Source organism: Condylura cristata, unplaced genomic scaffold (assembly GCF_000260355.1).
Source record: "Condylura cristata isolate star-nosed mole 26May11 unplaced genomic scaffold, ConCri1.0 scaffold00022, whole genome shotgun sequence".
NCBI lineage: Eukaryota > Metazoa > Chordata > Mammalia > Eulipotyphla > Talpidae > Condylura > Condylura cristata.
This window is the reverse complement of record NW_004567123.1, coordinates 23,863,487-23,877,363: the sequence shown is the minus strand read 5'-3', so window position 1 is coordinate 23,877,363 and position 13,877 is coordinate 23,863,487. Positions and strand designations below refer to the sequence as shown.

The following is a 13,877-nucleotide window of genomic DNA, read 5'->3' as shown; positions in this document are numbered from 1 at the left end:
GATGAGCATGGGCTCGCTCTGCTTTCATCCATGCCCCCCTCCCACACCTCTTATTTATTTTGGAGTAAATCCCAGACATTCAAAGGCAGTTAAATCTGGAAGCTTGATCAGATTCAGATCAATATTTTCATAACAATAGTTCATAGATTATACTGTATCATTTCTCTTGCAAGTATGAAAATGCTTCAGAATCAAAATCCAGCTCATTTTAAAATTTTTCTAGGGCCCTCTCTGATGGCACAATGGGTTAAAGCACAGCACTATGAAGTTACTGCAACCCCTGCAGCCTGAGTTCAATCCCCAGCCAGGGAGTTGACACACAAGGTGCAGCAGACCTCTCCTGTCTCATCTTTGCTCCCCTCAGTAGTATGTTTCAGTCAATCTGCCTGTTCTGCTCCCCATTCTGTTTCTGGTGAATCCTCTCACCCCATACACATCTGGCCTGTACCCCAGTTCTGTATGTATAAATTAATCTTTTTTTTTAAATAATAAAATTTCTCCAGATTTCCCCAAAGATTTGCATAACCATTGATTTATTAGAATCAGGACCCAAGTAAGAATCACACTTTGTACTTGTGCTGTTTCAACTCTCTTTCAATTTACAGGTCTCCCTTCCTTTTATCACTTTTTCAATTTGTTTGATGGAAGAAGATGAAAAATAAGAGGGTTTTTAAAATTAATTTAAAAGAACACCTGCACCCCTATGTTTATTGCAGCACTATTTACAATAGGTAAACTATGGAAACAGCCCGAATACCCAAAAATAGCTGACTGGATCAAGATGTGGTATATACAGTGGAATATTACTCACCAATCAAAAATATCAACTCATTCCATTTGCAGCAACATGGAGGGAGCTGGAGGGGACCCGGCTCAGTGAAGTAAGCCAGAAATAAAAAGAAAAATACTGGATGGCTTCATTTATAGGAAGAATGTAGGGGACCCAAATAATGGATGAGGTGGAGAAGTTATTATAGCAAAGCAAAAAATCAAAATCAATAGGCAACTATAAATCAGAGACATTCTTGGGGGTTGGGGGGGAGGAAATTGGATCACATTGGTGGGAAGAGCTCATCTTGCATATTTCCTGCCCCACAGCTAGAGTCAGTGATTCCTCTGCAGACTCCTGGCTCCTCTTACTGGGAAGTAATATTTGGGAAGGCACAGGAGGGCACTAGATTCTCCTTGATCCTGAGCTACCCATTGTGTGTAAACTATGTTTCAGCTAAGAAGTTAATATGTTTAGCAATGAAATACATCATACTGCTATTTGTTATTCAAATTCAAATTTTTAGAATTTTCCTTTAATTTTTGGTTTCATATTTTTGCATCTTGTATCCTAAGCTGAAAATATTCATTCCTAACATTAACACAATTGTTTGCAAATGTGTATATATGTCTTCCTAATAATTATACCAAGGTTACTGACAACATAATTAGTGAAAACAGTAATATTCCTTTACATTTCTTTTCTGTTCTTTCACTATACCCCACTAAAAACTACTGTGTTTTTCCCACCAGAGAAAAAAGTCACTTAAAATAAAGTCAGTTAATTAAAGTCACCTAATTAAAGACTTAAAAATAAGTGCTCTCTGGGTGAGTAAGCTACAAACTTGGTGTAAAATTAGGTTCATTTGTTTCACTTTACTTTTTGATTTTTAAGGATCGTGTTTTTGTTTAAAACTGGTTTGTTTCATAATTGTGTATGACAGATACACGATTCCCAAGCCAAATCTGGAGAACATGTACTGTTAGTTTAAAACCATAGGAGAGAGAAGAAGTCATTACAAAGCTCTTCTGGCTAATTCAGACCATTTACACTTTGCCTTCATTTTTCAAAAGAGATATCAAAGGAAGCATTACTATCAAGGAAACATAAAATTGATGTTACCAATTTTCTAGAAATGTTTTTAAATTAAGATACTAAATTTTGTGGGCCCTCCCTGGTGGCACAGCATGTTAAAGTGCAGCACTGTGAAGCTAGCGGCAGCTTCAGCTTCGGGGAGAGTTCGATCCCCGCCCATGGAGGTGATTCACAGGGGGCGGCAGACCTGTTCTCTCTGGTCCGCTGCTCCCCTCAGCAGTGTACTTCGTTGATCTGCCTGTCTGCTCCCCACTCTATGTCTGGTGAATCCTCTCACGGCCCCTGCATCTCTGGCCTGTACCACAGTTCTCTATGCATAAATAAATAAATCTTTTTTAAAAAAAGATAATACATTTTTGATGGGCCCTCCCTGGTGGCGCAGCGGGTTAAAGCACTGCACTAAGAAGCTTAAGCCACTTCCGCATGAGTTTGATCCCCACCTGCCCTGGAGGTGACTCACATGGCCTGGCAGACTTCTCCTGCTGCTCCCCTCAGCATTGGACTTCGTCGATCTGCCTGTTCTGCTCCCCACTCTGTCTCTGGTGAAGCCTTTCACCCTCCGCATCTCTGGCGTGTACCCCAGTTCTGTATGAATAAATAAATAAATCTTTAAAAAAAAAAGATAATACATTTTGGAAGGCTTTTAAGAGAATATGGCAATTGGGAGTTTTAAGATTCTGTTTCCAGAATTCACCAGGAGCCAAACCAGGCTTCCCGGTCTATACCTGTCTTTTGTCATCCAACCAGGCCCCACTGGCAGATCTTAAATTTGGCCCTGCTCCAAAATCAGCCCTGTATTCAAAAACTCTGGAGTTTGCATCCCTACCCTTGTTGATGTTTCCCAGAGAGCCATAAGTGGCACCAAAGGGTCTGTTCGTCCACCTTGTTCCATTGCACACAGCTTGGTACACTCCAGGGAGACACTGGGATTGACGGGGTGTGATGGGCAAGCACTTCCCAGTGTAGCGCAAAGCCTTGTAGAAACTTCCCTGTCGGCAGACCTAGAATCTGATGTTAAAGCTGAAAGCTGTCAGGAAAAAGAGGGTAGATCACCCCCCTTCCTTGGGGCCTCTGAATATTCTGGTCAATTTCATTCAGAATATTTTCAGCATTTGAGTGTACCAAATGCTGTGGCCAAAGGCATAACTGACAAAGGATAACAGACAAGAGGACCTACCTCACCTTCTCCCAATGCCCTTTCCTACTAACAGTGAGCAGGATGCAGAGACTGCTGGTCCAACCGGGAGGCCATTAATACATACACGAAAACCAGGCCAGATTTCTACGAAGGGCCCCGAACTGGGGAATGATCAGCAGGAAAACCTCCTCCCCTTACAAATAAAGCTCGAATTTCCAGAGGTTAATCCAGGTGGGGGAGATGTCCACCACCCTTGTCCCCAGACAATTCTTGGGTGCTTGCCCAGCAAGCGATAGCCTGATTCTGCCAGGTGTGTGAAAACGTTCCTTAGGCTGGAAAGGGCCAAGCAGCTGGCGCATCCCAATTCTTGTTGTCCAGGCTGACAGGTTGCTGCCAGGAGAATCCCACAGCGTTTGCTCCGGAACATTTCCAGAAAGCTGTCTAGCAGGCGCCAGCCACAAGGGAAGGCTCCTCCCACATCCTATGAAGCATTCCTGAGAAGAATATCCAAGCTGAGACCAGAGCCAAGGAAATCTCCTTCCTCCACCCCCACTTTCCTGTACCCACGAGTAGATGTGTAGATAAAAGGTCCTCTTTTTAGATTTCTCCAAATTATGAACTAAATAAGAAATATCAACAATGCATTGTGAGATTTTCAACACAGCTCAGAGTAAAATATATGACACCACCAGCACACAGGACCCAAGTGGGGAAATTGAGTTATTTGTGGGAACATCCTCACGTGGCATCAAGTCACCCCTACAGCAACCCCACAAAATACCAGACGGAGATGCTATCCAATGAGGAAGTAAATGCAATCCTGGGCGGTTGCACACATCTAATGCTGTGCTCTGGCCAAGCCATCTGTGTAGGGGGTGACTCCAGCCCAGGATGGAAGCGTCTGGAGCTTGGGCTTGACTCTCCATGTTCCTTCCAGGTTTTGTGTGGAGATGGCAGGACCAGAGGACAGTGTGGCGTGACCAGGTGGAACCATGTGCCCCAGCTACACCCACATCCTGACATTTATTGGACATAGTCCAAGATGCAAAGCTTGGTAAAGTTCAGAAAGGTTGACGTTAATGGATACATTTGCTCACTTTTGATTTTTTGTGCTGGTGGATTCTGTTCAAAGATCTTATTTGTGCGGTTGTAGCTTTTTTGTTTTGTTTGCAATTTTTCAGACTGGTCTACCCTTTGCTATCAGATTTTGGTAACTATATTATGCTTCCAAGTAATTTTGGTGATTTCTTTTGTTTTCTATGCTTTGAAAGGCTTAAGGAATGTTGGCAGTGTCTGCTCTGTGAAGATAAATTTTGTGAACTTAACTGAACCTGGAACTTGAGGCAGTTCTGGGGCAATTTCTTTAATTCACCTATGGAAATAGGTCTACTTAGACTCTCAGGGCCAGTCAAAACTGTATTCTCTGAGACATTCTTCATCTAGATTTTCCAGTGAAATTTCAAAGACTTGTACAAAATAGTTGATTTTTCTTGTTTTGAGAACTTAAGTGTATTTATGCTGTTTTGGTCATTTCCGTATCTATGCTTTCTCTGTTCTTTCTAGGTAGTTTTAAATTTTTGTTGGTCTTCTAACAGTTTTTTTAGCAGCTTTTAAAATTTTTAAGGTTTACCTTTTTGTTTTCTAATTAATTCAATCTTTTGTCAACTTTGATGTTAAAATTTTATATCATCTACCTTTCATTATTAAGCCATTTTGTCTTTTTGCCTAAAGGCTTAGACTTTTTTTTTTAATTAGGTTGTTTAGAGTTGACATAATTACTAGGACTTAGAATTCCTAGGCACTTCTAAGGTAATTCCCCTTGTATGCAGTGTTCCCTTACAGTAGTTACATCCTGGGCATTTTCTTTGGGGAGGAGGAAATTTTTATGGAATCACCATTTTAAATGTTTGTTCCATAGTTTTTCAATGTAAAAATTCAATGTAGACTTTTCTTCAGCCATCATCAATGTGATTAGCATTGTGATTTACATCTTTCCTTATAACATCTTTCTCTTCATTTGGTTTCTTCTTTCTTTTCTTCTCCTAGGATAAGATTTCACCTCTTGTGCATCTTGCATGGGAGTTTCTGGGTTCCCATCTCAACACTCAACACCACCCTGTCCCTTGGTTAACTCCACTCAATTTTCTTTCATTTCATGCACTTTCATACATTTCATCTCTCACACTTGCACTAGAATGTGTATTTTCACTCATGTTGGGATGCTGCATTAGTTTTTTTGTGCCCGTGGTAACATTTTTGGGTGTTTTATTTGCTAAAATGCTCTAATTTAATTTCTCTGGTTTTGGTCTTTTCTTACAGTATCCCCATAAGGATGCTGCAGTTTATGAATGTTCTTACTTGAGTAAATCAGATTTACCTCAGTGACTTTAAGTAGCAAATGTGGGCGAGAAGCAGGCCGGAGAGGGCCTGGTGGTTTCCTTGTCTCAAGGGCTCCCCCCGCTGGCATTTTAGTGAGGTGGGTTCTGCAACTAGGGCACATTTTTGAGGGCAGGAGCTCAGAGATCCCTTGCCTGGGGGAAAGCCTTTGCTGTCACCCAACACGCAGGATTCCTCTCCATCTTTCGGGCAAAGGATTTGATTCCTTACACTTAACCCTCCCCACTCAAATTTGGCCAAGCAGTGATGTCGAACTTGGTGCTGAAAGCAACTAATATGTTTTCACGGTCCTGGATACCAAGGTGTGAGCAGAGCTGGGCTCCTGGGCTTCTGCCGCTCCCCATTCCTGGTGAGTCTGCAGCTTGTGCAAGCATCCTCCAATCCACCTGAAGTTCTCCTTTGCTCTGCCAGGGGCCTGCATCTACCAGGCTTGGAAGCACCAGTCCCCGCCCTCTCCTGGAGGCATCGGGGCTCCCAAATACTGCTGTTTAGGGGACCCATCCTGAGAAACGTGTCACTAAGCAATCTCATGGCTGCGCTATCAAGGCAGGAACAGCCTGCCCAGATGCAGGCCCCACACAGGCCCATCGTTAACCAGAACTGTCCAAACTTCTCCAGCACTTTTCACGTGCCAGTTTCATGCCACGATTCTGCCCATTTGCGCTTAATATGCATTCAGGCTATTTTAAGGTGTCTCAAGAAACGGGGCTCAGTGGCAGAGGGGAAGTCAGCAGGGCTTCCTGATGTGTTCCTCTCAATGGAGGGGACAAACTTGTCACATTTCCTTTATTCAGTGATTTATTTATGCAACCAGTTGGTCACTCATTAAAAATCCTGAGTCCTCAGCACCCTCAAATCCAGTGCTAGGTTGTGGGTACTCCTAGCTGATCTACTTGCTTTGGGGGGACACCTTGCAATTCAGAAGAAGCCATCCTGGCGCAGAGATACAGCCCAGAGCACTGTGGTGGCTTGTGCCAGGTGCTGGGGACCCTGCAGGAGCTGGCTCTTGCCTGGTGTGCCCAGCAAGGGCAAGCAGATGCCTGAGATGGCCCACAAAGGTGGGTGGGCGGGTTGCAAAGGAGGCGAAACTGCAGGGCTCTGGCTCACTCCTTTGACCTCCGCTCACAAAACCAACCCTCCGCCTGGGGCCCCCCAGTCTGCAGGAACCCTGGGCAGGTCCGGCCTCATGCTCCTTTGATCATGATGCATCCCTGCTTACCTGCCCCCAGGGTTCCTCCCATTGGGGGGGGGGGCCTCCAAAGAATTCTTGGCCTTCCACTGCTGTTCAGACTTTTGGAAGCTTGACTCTGGGAGAAGAGCCCAGGGCCAGCAGCCGTTCGACAGCTCCCCTTCTTGGAAGTGTACATGCAAACACCTCCTGCTCTCCTTCCGGGGCGGCCCTGCCTTCTTCACACCTACCTTTTCTGAGCAGCGGGTGCTTGTCCTGTCTCACCAGCGGCTCATGGTGACACCCTGGGACTTCCACCTTCTCCAACACCACTGACCCCCTGCTGGATTCCAGTGTCTAGCCTGAGTACTGGTGATCACCAGAAAGCACCTATGAGCAGTTTGCGGACGGCGGGCTTGAGGTTCCATGGGACTTAAATGTACAGTCCTGTGACTGTACAGATGTGACAAGGATGACAGAGCTCAAGGCCCTTCTGAGAGGAATGACTGGGTGTATTTGAGTCTACACAAGAGAGGGGCCACTGTCCCGTTAACACAGAGGTGCAGGGAAGGCGAGACTATGGCAAAACTGCAAAGGTGGTTTTGCAGCCTCTGCTACCTACAGCACTAACTTCTAGTCTCTTTCTTCAGAAAGGCCTGAGAAAGGGAAGCAGCCAACAAACTCAGTCAAAAATCTGAAACTGACAGGAAGGCCCCAGATGCTGGGAAAGTTTCCAGCAAGGGAGGCATAAACAAAAGGTGGATGCCAGCCTCATTCCCGCCACGGAGAAAGGGCACCAGGCGAGCCCTGGCAGAGTACTCTACTCAGTTCTCCCTCATGTGAAAGGGGAGTAACGGGAGGAGGGAGCGGGTTTCCACCACCAGATTCTGCGCGCAACTGCTTTCGTTGCATGAACAGGACCTTTTTCTATGTATGTGAAAGACCTCTGCCTGAAAGGCCTTCACACAATTATTGAATTCAGAAAAATATCTACACTGACAATATAAAATATAAAGCACTTTACAAAACAAAATCGGAGGCTTTAAGTGCAGTAAGAGATAAGCCCAGCCGTCCTGCACCCTGTGTTCATTAGTGCGGCAGGAAGCAGCTGCACAGCTCGCTCGCGGTTCCCACAATGGCCACTCCTCACCACAGAAGCCCACACGCACTCCGTCCTGAAGGTAACTCCCAGTGTCCCTTAACTGTTCTCCCCAGGAGAAATCCAGCCTGCAGTCAAACGTCACCAGCAGATTCAGGCCGGACACCTCTGGCATCCATCCATCATCCGACCGACTGGCCCTCGCCCCCGGGGCCCCTCTGCTACGCCTGCTCGCCAGCACCACCTCCACTGGCCGCTGCGCCTTTGCCAGAAGCCTGGGCTTCTGAGGAGCGGGAGGCCTGCTTTGGCAGGCGGATGGGGACGTAGATGTTTGAAGCGCAGTGCTCCTTGAAGTACTCGCCGCCCTTTTCTTCATATTCTTTCCTGGTGATCCAGACTTCATTGTCATCTAGGTGGTCCAAGGCCCAGTCACGAGCACCGTACCAAGCGTCCAGCACTGGGTTGGAGGCAAGCTGGACCTGAAACACAAGCAGAAGGTTCACCACAGGCCGCCTCCCGCCAGCGCTCGGGGAGTGGCGCACAGCAGGCCGGCGAGTGCCCTCTGCATCTTACCCCCAGAAACACATCAAACAGAGGCCCCTGCAATTCCAAGCAGCACAGGCCTATGTCTGCACCCCCCTAAGTAAAGAGGAGCTGTGATGCCCGGATTCTCTCAGAGGGGACACGAGGATACGACAGCTCCGAATACGAGGTGTCAGTCACTGAGCCGAGACCCGCCTCGGGGGGGTCACAACAAGGCCAGCTGCCCCACATGCTCCACAACGCCTGCCGTCAGCCACAGGCTGTCAGAAGAGGGGAAGCACAGCTGGCACTGGAAGCAGAGGAAGGTCTTCCAGGCCCTGAAGTCCCTGCTGCCAGAGGAGGGGAGCCGAGGCCACGATGGCGGAGGATGACGGGGTGCGTCCCCGGGATGCAGCCGGCCGGTTCCGCTGCGTGTTACCGGGCTGAGGCGGGGGCCCGCAGCTGAGTCCACTACAACAGGCTGGCCTAACCATTCCCGGGAGCACGCTCACCATTCCAGTCAGGCTCCCTGTTCGCTGCTTCCCTCCCTCACCTGACCACTAGAGCTTCAAATTAGAATAGCGGCCTCAGAATTTTCTTAATTTAAGGGCAGATGACACAAATAGTGTCATGTGGCACAGAGAGGAAAAGATGAAGCAGATAAACCCACAAGTGGGGGAGACTGACTGCCTGGGATGACGCAGGCAAGGGACTCGTGATACTGACTACAGCCAGAATTAAGGTACCAAGCCTCCTTCCTGCTCTGGCTTAGCGTCGTTGAAAGAATGAGTTTATTATTATTCTTGATACACTCCTCGTATAGGGTGAGTACTTAATAAATGGTGGTTACTATTATTCCCAGTAAAACAATGGCGATATTCAGAACAAACAATGGAAATCATATAGCCATAAAGGGATGCACTAGAAATAGACTTACTGATAAAGAAACTGCCACGATAATTAGAAAACTGAAAAAAATATAGATTGCAAGACAAGCAATCAATAATCTTTGTTTTCTAATGATATGCGTATACTTGAAATTGACCCAAAGATGCACCTATATATACAACATTGGTCACAGTGGCTGAGTTAGAAGTGTTTTTCCACTTTCACTGGTTTAAACTGGCTGCTATTTCAGTAATGTTTTTAAATGGTTAAATGAGATAAAAACAACAGAAACTTGACTTGTTTAAGAAAGCAGGTAAAGTCACACACACCCGAGGGCGTAGACGTTTATGTTTGAGTCACCGCTGTATGCTCGACCTGAAATCTCGCAGGACTCTCACACTGCGGAGTGTGGGAGCAGTGAGGCGGAGACTCGAGAGGGGCTCTGCCTCCTGGCCGGAAACAGCTACGAGACAGGGCCGGGGCGAGCCCACTGGCCAGCGGCGTTCCTGCGACCCGCGCTCACAGCGCACAGAAAAGACTTGAGGAATGTTAAGAAATCCACCTTCAAAATCCTAAAAGCCCTTTTCCTCGGCTGTGTCATGTCGTCACAGGTCAACCCCACCCTGTGGCACCGTGCCTCCGCCCGCAAGTCCAGCAGCTCGGCCCCCCAGCCTGTGTGCTTGGCCGCGGCCCTCAGAGAGTGAGTGGCTTGCATTTCGAGGCTGCGGCGAGGACATCCACAGACCGTGTTTCCTGGTGATCACAGACCTGGTCGATCGATTATAGGGCATCTGTACCCTGTGGTCATAAGCATTCTTTAAGGAGAATAAGGACATGAGAAAGTGTAAGGAAATTCAGGTTACAAAGCAGCAAACACTCATGTGTAGCGTCTGAAAGGAAAGCTGAGCCAGCAGGACGAGCATCTTGGCGAGAGCAGCTTATTCTCAATGTATGCTCTTTTGCCCTCTGAATTGTATTACATGCAAGTCTCTATCAAATGACTAAAAACAAAGTATATAAAGTGATTCCCATTCTGCATTAAAAACTAAACACAGACTAAAAACTGGAAGGAAAGCCAGGAAAATGCTAACAGTGGAAATCTCATTTATACTTTCTCACTTGTGTAACCAGAAAAAAAAAAAAATCAATGTAAAATATATTCAAAACAGTCAGTGAACAATCCGCACCTGGAAAGAAGACTGAAAGGGCCTCATCTCCAGCAGCTCCTTCTCGATTCTCACCTTCATCCCAGGATACATCATGTTCCCGCCAGTGAGGAAGACATTCTGAACCAGCGCCTCCTGCACATCCTTCGAGTACCTAGGGGACAAACGACTCCTGGTACTGTCCCTCCAACTTGAGCAGCAGAGAATGGAGATATGGAACTTCGAGCTCAGTACAAGCCAGAAAACAGCTACACAGAAAGCTGAAACTTCCATTTTTCAGCTTTCCATTTTTTTCAGCGTTCTTTACAGAACGCCAAATAGCTAGGCAACACCTCCACTTAAATGCGAGATTCATTTCCCTTGCAGCTTTGCGCCTTCCTGAGAAGTGTTTTAAAAATTGAAATTAGGGGGCCCCCAGGAGGTGCAGAGGGTTAATTCTCATCATTCTGAAACTATTAGTGGACACTACAACATGAGTTCGATCCCTGGCCAGGGAGCTGACCCATACGGCACAGCAGACCTCTCCTGTCTCACCCGCTGCTCTCCTCAGCAGGGCATTTTAGTAATCTGCCTGTGTGGCTCCCCACTGTCTCTGGTGAATCCTCTCACCCCTACCTTCCCGTCCATACCACTGGCCTATACCCCACTTCTTGTAGGCATAAATAAATTTTTTAAAATCTTAAAAAAAAACTCTAATTTTATTGAAGACTGACTTACATACAGTTTGAAGTCTGGCAAATGTATATGCCTCAGTAACCATGACCAGAATCAAGACACAGAACATTCTATCACCCAGAAAGTCCTGCCTCTGTTTTAAGGGCCCACCTCTCCACTGCCAAGTTTTTCTTTTTTTAAAGAACAAATGTATTTCATGCATGACTTCCTCAGTCATGGTTAAGACAAACTTGAAAGCCACCCAAAGTAGCCATGACAAGTTTGTCTTCTTGCACGGTGCAAGTTTCCATTCTGTTTTAACCAACAGTAGCCAGAGCGCTATGAGTCATGTACTCTAAGATCCAGCCTGAGTTATGAAAATGCTTTCGTGCAAGAAAATGCCTGTATAAAGGATGGCACAGGGATATGTTAGAGAAATGCACTCTTAAACAGAATTCCTGAAAAGAAAAAAAAAACTTTTCTAAGCACTGCAACTTTTTTAGTATGATTTTACATAACCAGTCATTGGCGATGCAAAGGTTTTAGGAAGATCAATGCACAAGGAAGCTGCCGCTCAAGTGTGAAAGAAACTCTTCACACTCCTCAAATCAACTGAGCACTGGTGTGTTGAGAAGGGAATTACAGAGCCACAGCAGTGTGAGGGGAAAGGTACCGCCGAGCACAGGCCGCGAAGGGAAGGCGAGGGAGCTGGAACGCCAAAGGCCCGGTCACCAAATCTACCTTGAATAGCGAACACAAGCAATGGTTCTGGCACATGCCCCGGTCTCACCTGTCCAGAATGTACTGCAGCGTCTCTGCCACCCCCGCCTGCTCTTCTCCTATGAGCGACGGCTGGAAGATAATTTCTGGAGCTCGAATTCTTTCTGTCCCAACAAACAGCTGATGATATGCTGCCAAGTTAAAGACGGGCTTTAAAAACCCAAGGTTTAGAAGGTATTTTTAGGCCATCATGACAAACATCCCCGTTGCCCGTTTCCTCAAACTGCATTCCTCAGTCCAGCATTGCTTCTGTCCTTTGTGCATGCCAGAATAACCTCTTTGGGACTCTCAATTTGAGAGTTCAAATTTCTACCTCTTTTCAGCCTCTGAATTATAAGTACCTATGAATGGTCCCCAGGAAGAGCAGCAGCAGAGAGGCCTGGCACCAGAAGTCAAGGTTCCTGCCCAGCGCATGCTCAGTACCCCCTCCCTGCCAGCCGGAAGCTTCTTTCCAGATGTGGCTCACACTCAGGTCAGTCCTCGGGTTAGCACTGCCATGCTAGAAATGGAGACCAGCTGAGGATTCAGTACAATGACGGACTTAACTATCAGTGGAGCCAGTGGAAACTAATAAAATGAAAAGCTAGCTTTCAGGTCTAAAGTCCCCAGTTACTTGTTCAGAACGTTTCTTTCTACAGGCAGACCAAGTCCCAGAGATTCACGGACCCTGGTGCTAGAACCCCAATCGATATCTAGAGAGGAAAAACCTCTGACTTCAGAAGTTTTTAATATTGCTACTTCTGTCTCTAAAAAACAGAACTGAAAATGTTCCTCAAAAAATTTTCCTAGAGAGGTAGACTAGCCCAGACCTGCCATTCTAGGTCAAGCTGCACTGCGTGGACATGGCCAGGCTGCGGGAGTCAGACCTGGACAGTGGTGACCGGCTTCTCCACCTCAGGCGTCTCCTCGGAAAACAAGGGCTCAAAATCATGGATGCTGTCCACGTCTTCCAAAGATGGCTCCAGCTGCTCCAGGTCAGGGGTCTAAGAATAGAACATACAAAAGCAGACCTGTAACTTCAGCAGGACTTAGTTCTACTAGCTCACCGCCATGAAAGGTATCAGGATCTCACCCAATGTACTGACACTAGAAAAGCTGACAATTTTTCTAAACTATTAAAAACAATCAAAACCACACAGAACCCTAAGACCGAAAGCCAGCACGGACTTTGCTCTATCCCCTCCCTCCTCTGTGACGTGGCCATACCCACACCCACGCCCACCCTAGCCCACGGGCCGGCTCAGGCCTGGGCCCGGGAAGAAGGGCTACTTCCTCAACAGACCCTCTGGGGAGGAGGGATGGCAGCTGGAGGCCTACGAAGCGGCTTAGACACCAGCTTAATAAATAAATCTCTCAATAATGAATAATAAATATCCTGTGCCCACACGAAGTCCCGTTCCTGCCTCATGTGGTGCCCTTCTTGTTCACCAAGACACCAAACTAGCCAGGCTCCCTGCACAGGGGGCACTTTCCACCTAACATGGCCTCTTCCCACACCTAGCACGCCTTCTCCTCTTTTGGAGTGAACAAAGGGAATGAAGTCAAGTAAGCTTTTTAGGGTGCAGTTCATCTCTTTCCCACACATCTGCCACCACGCCTGATAAGCTTTATTAGTCAGCTAAGCATGCTTCTACAGCCCTATTTTTTGGGGGGCATGGGAGGGGCTCCAAGATGGGCAGGGACTACACTTCAGTCGCCTCTGCACCCCTGTTCCCGTCATCCTTTGCCTGGCACTGAGGGGTGGGCCCTGGGGACACCCTGTAATTTCCCTGGAATAGGGCAGACCTAGATGTTGCGTTCCAAGTCTCCTCCAGCTGCAAGACAATGCCATCACCCTGCAGCTAGCCATCTTCGGAAGCATGCCACATTAAAACTAAGATGACTTCCACACGCCACTGCACATAGTAAAAAAAGACACTTCACTTATCCCATTCCTATGATTCAGAGAGGAGAAAAGCTAATAATGTCATGGCAGGCAACAGGCTTACAGTACAGAACAGATTTCTCTACCACGCTGGCCCCGCTCCCTCTGGGGTTTGCCAGGTCTCCACATGTACTGCGTGGCATTCAGGAACACAGACGGGACTGCTCTTTTGGAACGAACAATGGGACTTTGCCAAGCACATCAGAGAAGAGGCTGCCTGGCTGCCTGGCTCCCTGCAGCCGTCTTGAGGAGCATAAGAACAAACAGGGTTGGCTCC

General features: G+C 47.0%; 1 protein-coding gene across 1 annotated transcript in view; it reads right to left on the bottom strand.

The window, feature by feature from the left end:
• Positions 1-6,200: 6,200 nt before the first annotated feature.
• Positions 6,201-13,877, bottom strand: part of ACTR5 (ARP5 actin-related protein 5 homolog (yeast)) — a 17,578-nt gene continuing 9,901 nt past the window's right edge. The window contains exons 6-9 of the mRNA XM_004687011.2: positions 12,543-12,659; positions 11,687-11,826; positions 10,264-10,396; positions 6,201-8,145 (exon numbers count right to left, since the gene is read on the bottom strand). Of these exons, the coding sequence (XP_004687068.1) occupies positions 7,888-8,145; positions 10,264-10,396; positions 11,687-11,826; positions 12,543-12,659 (648 nt within the window). The 3' untranslated portion in view covers positions 6,201-7,887. The remainder of the gene's footprint in view (positions 8,146-10,263; positions 10,397-11,686; positions 11,827-12,542; positions 12,660-13,877) is intronic.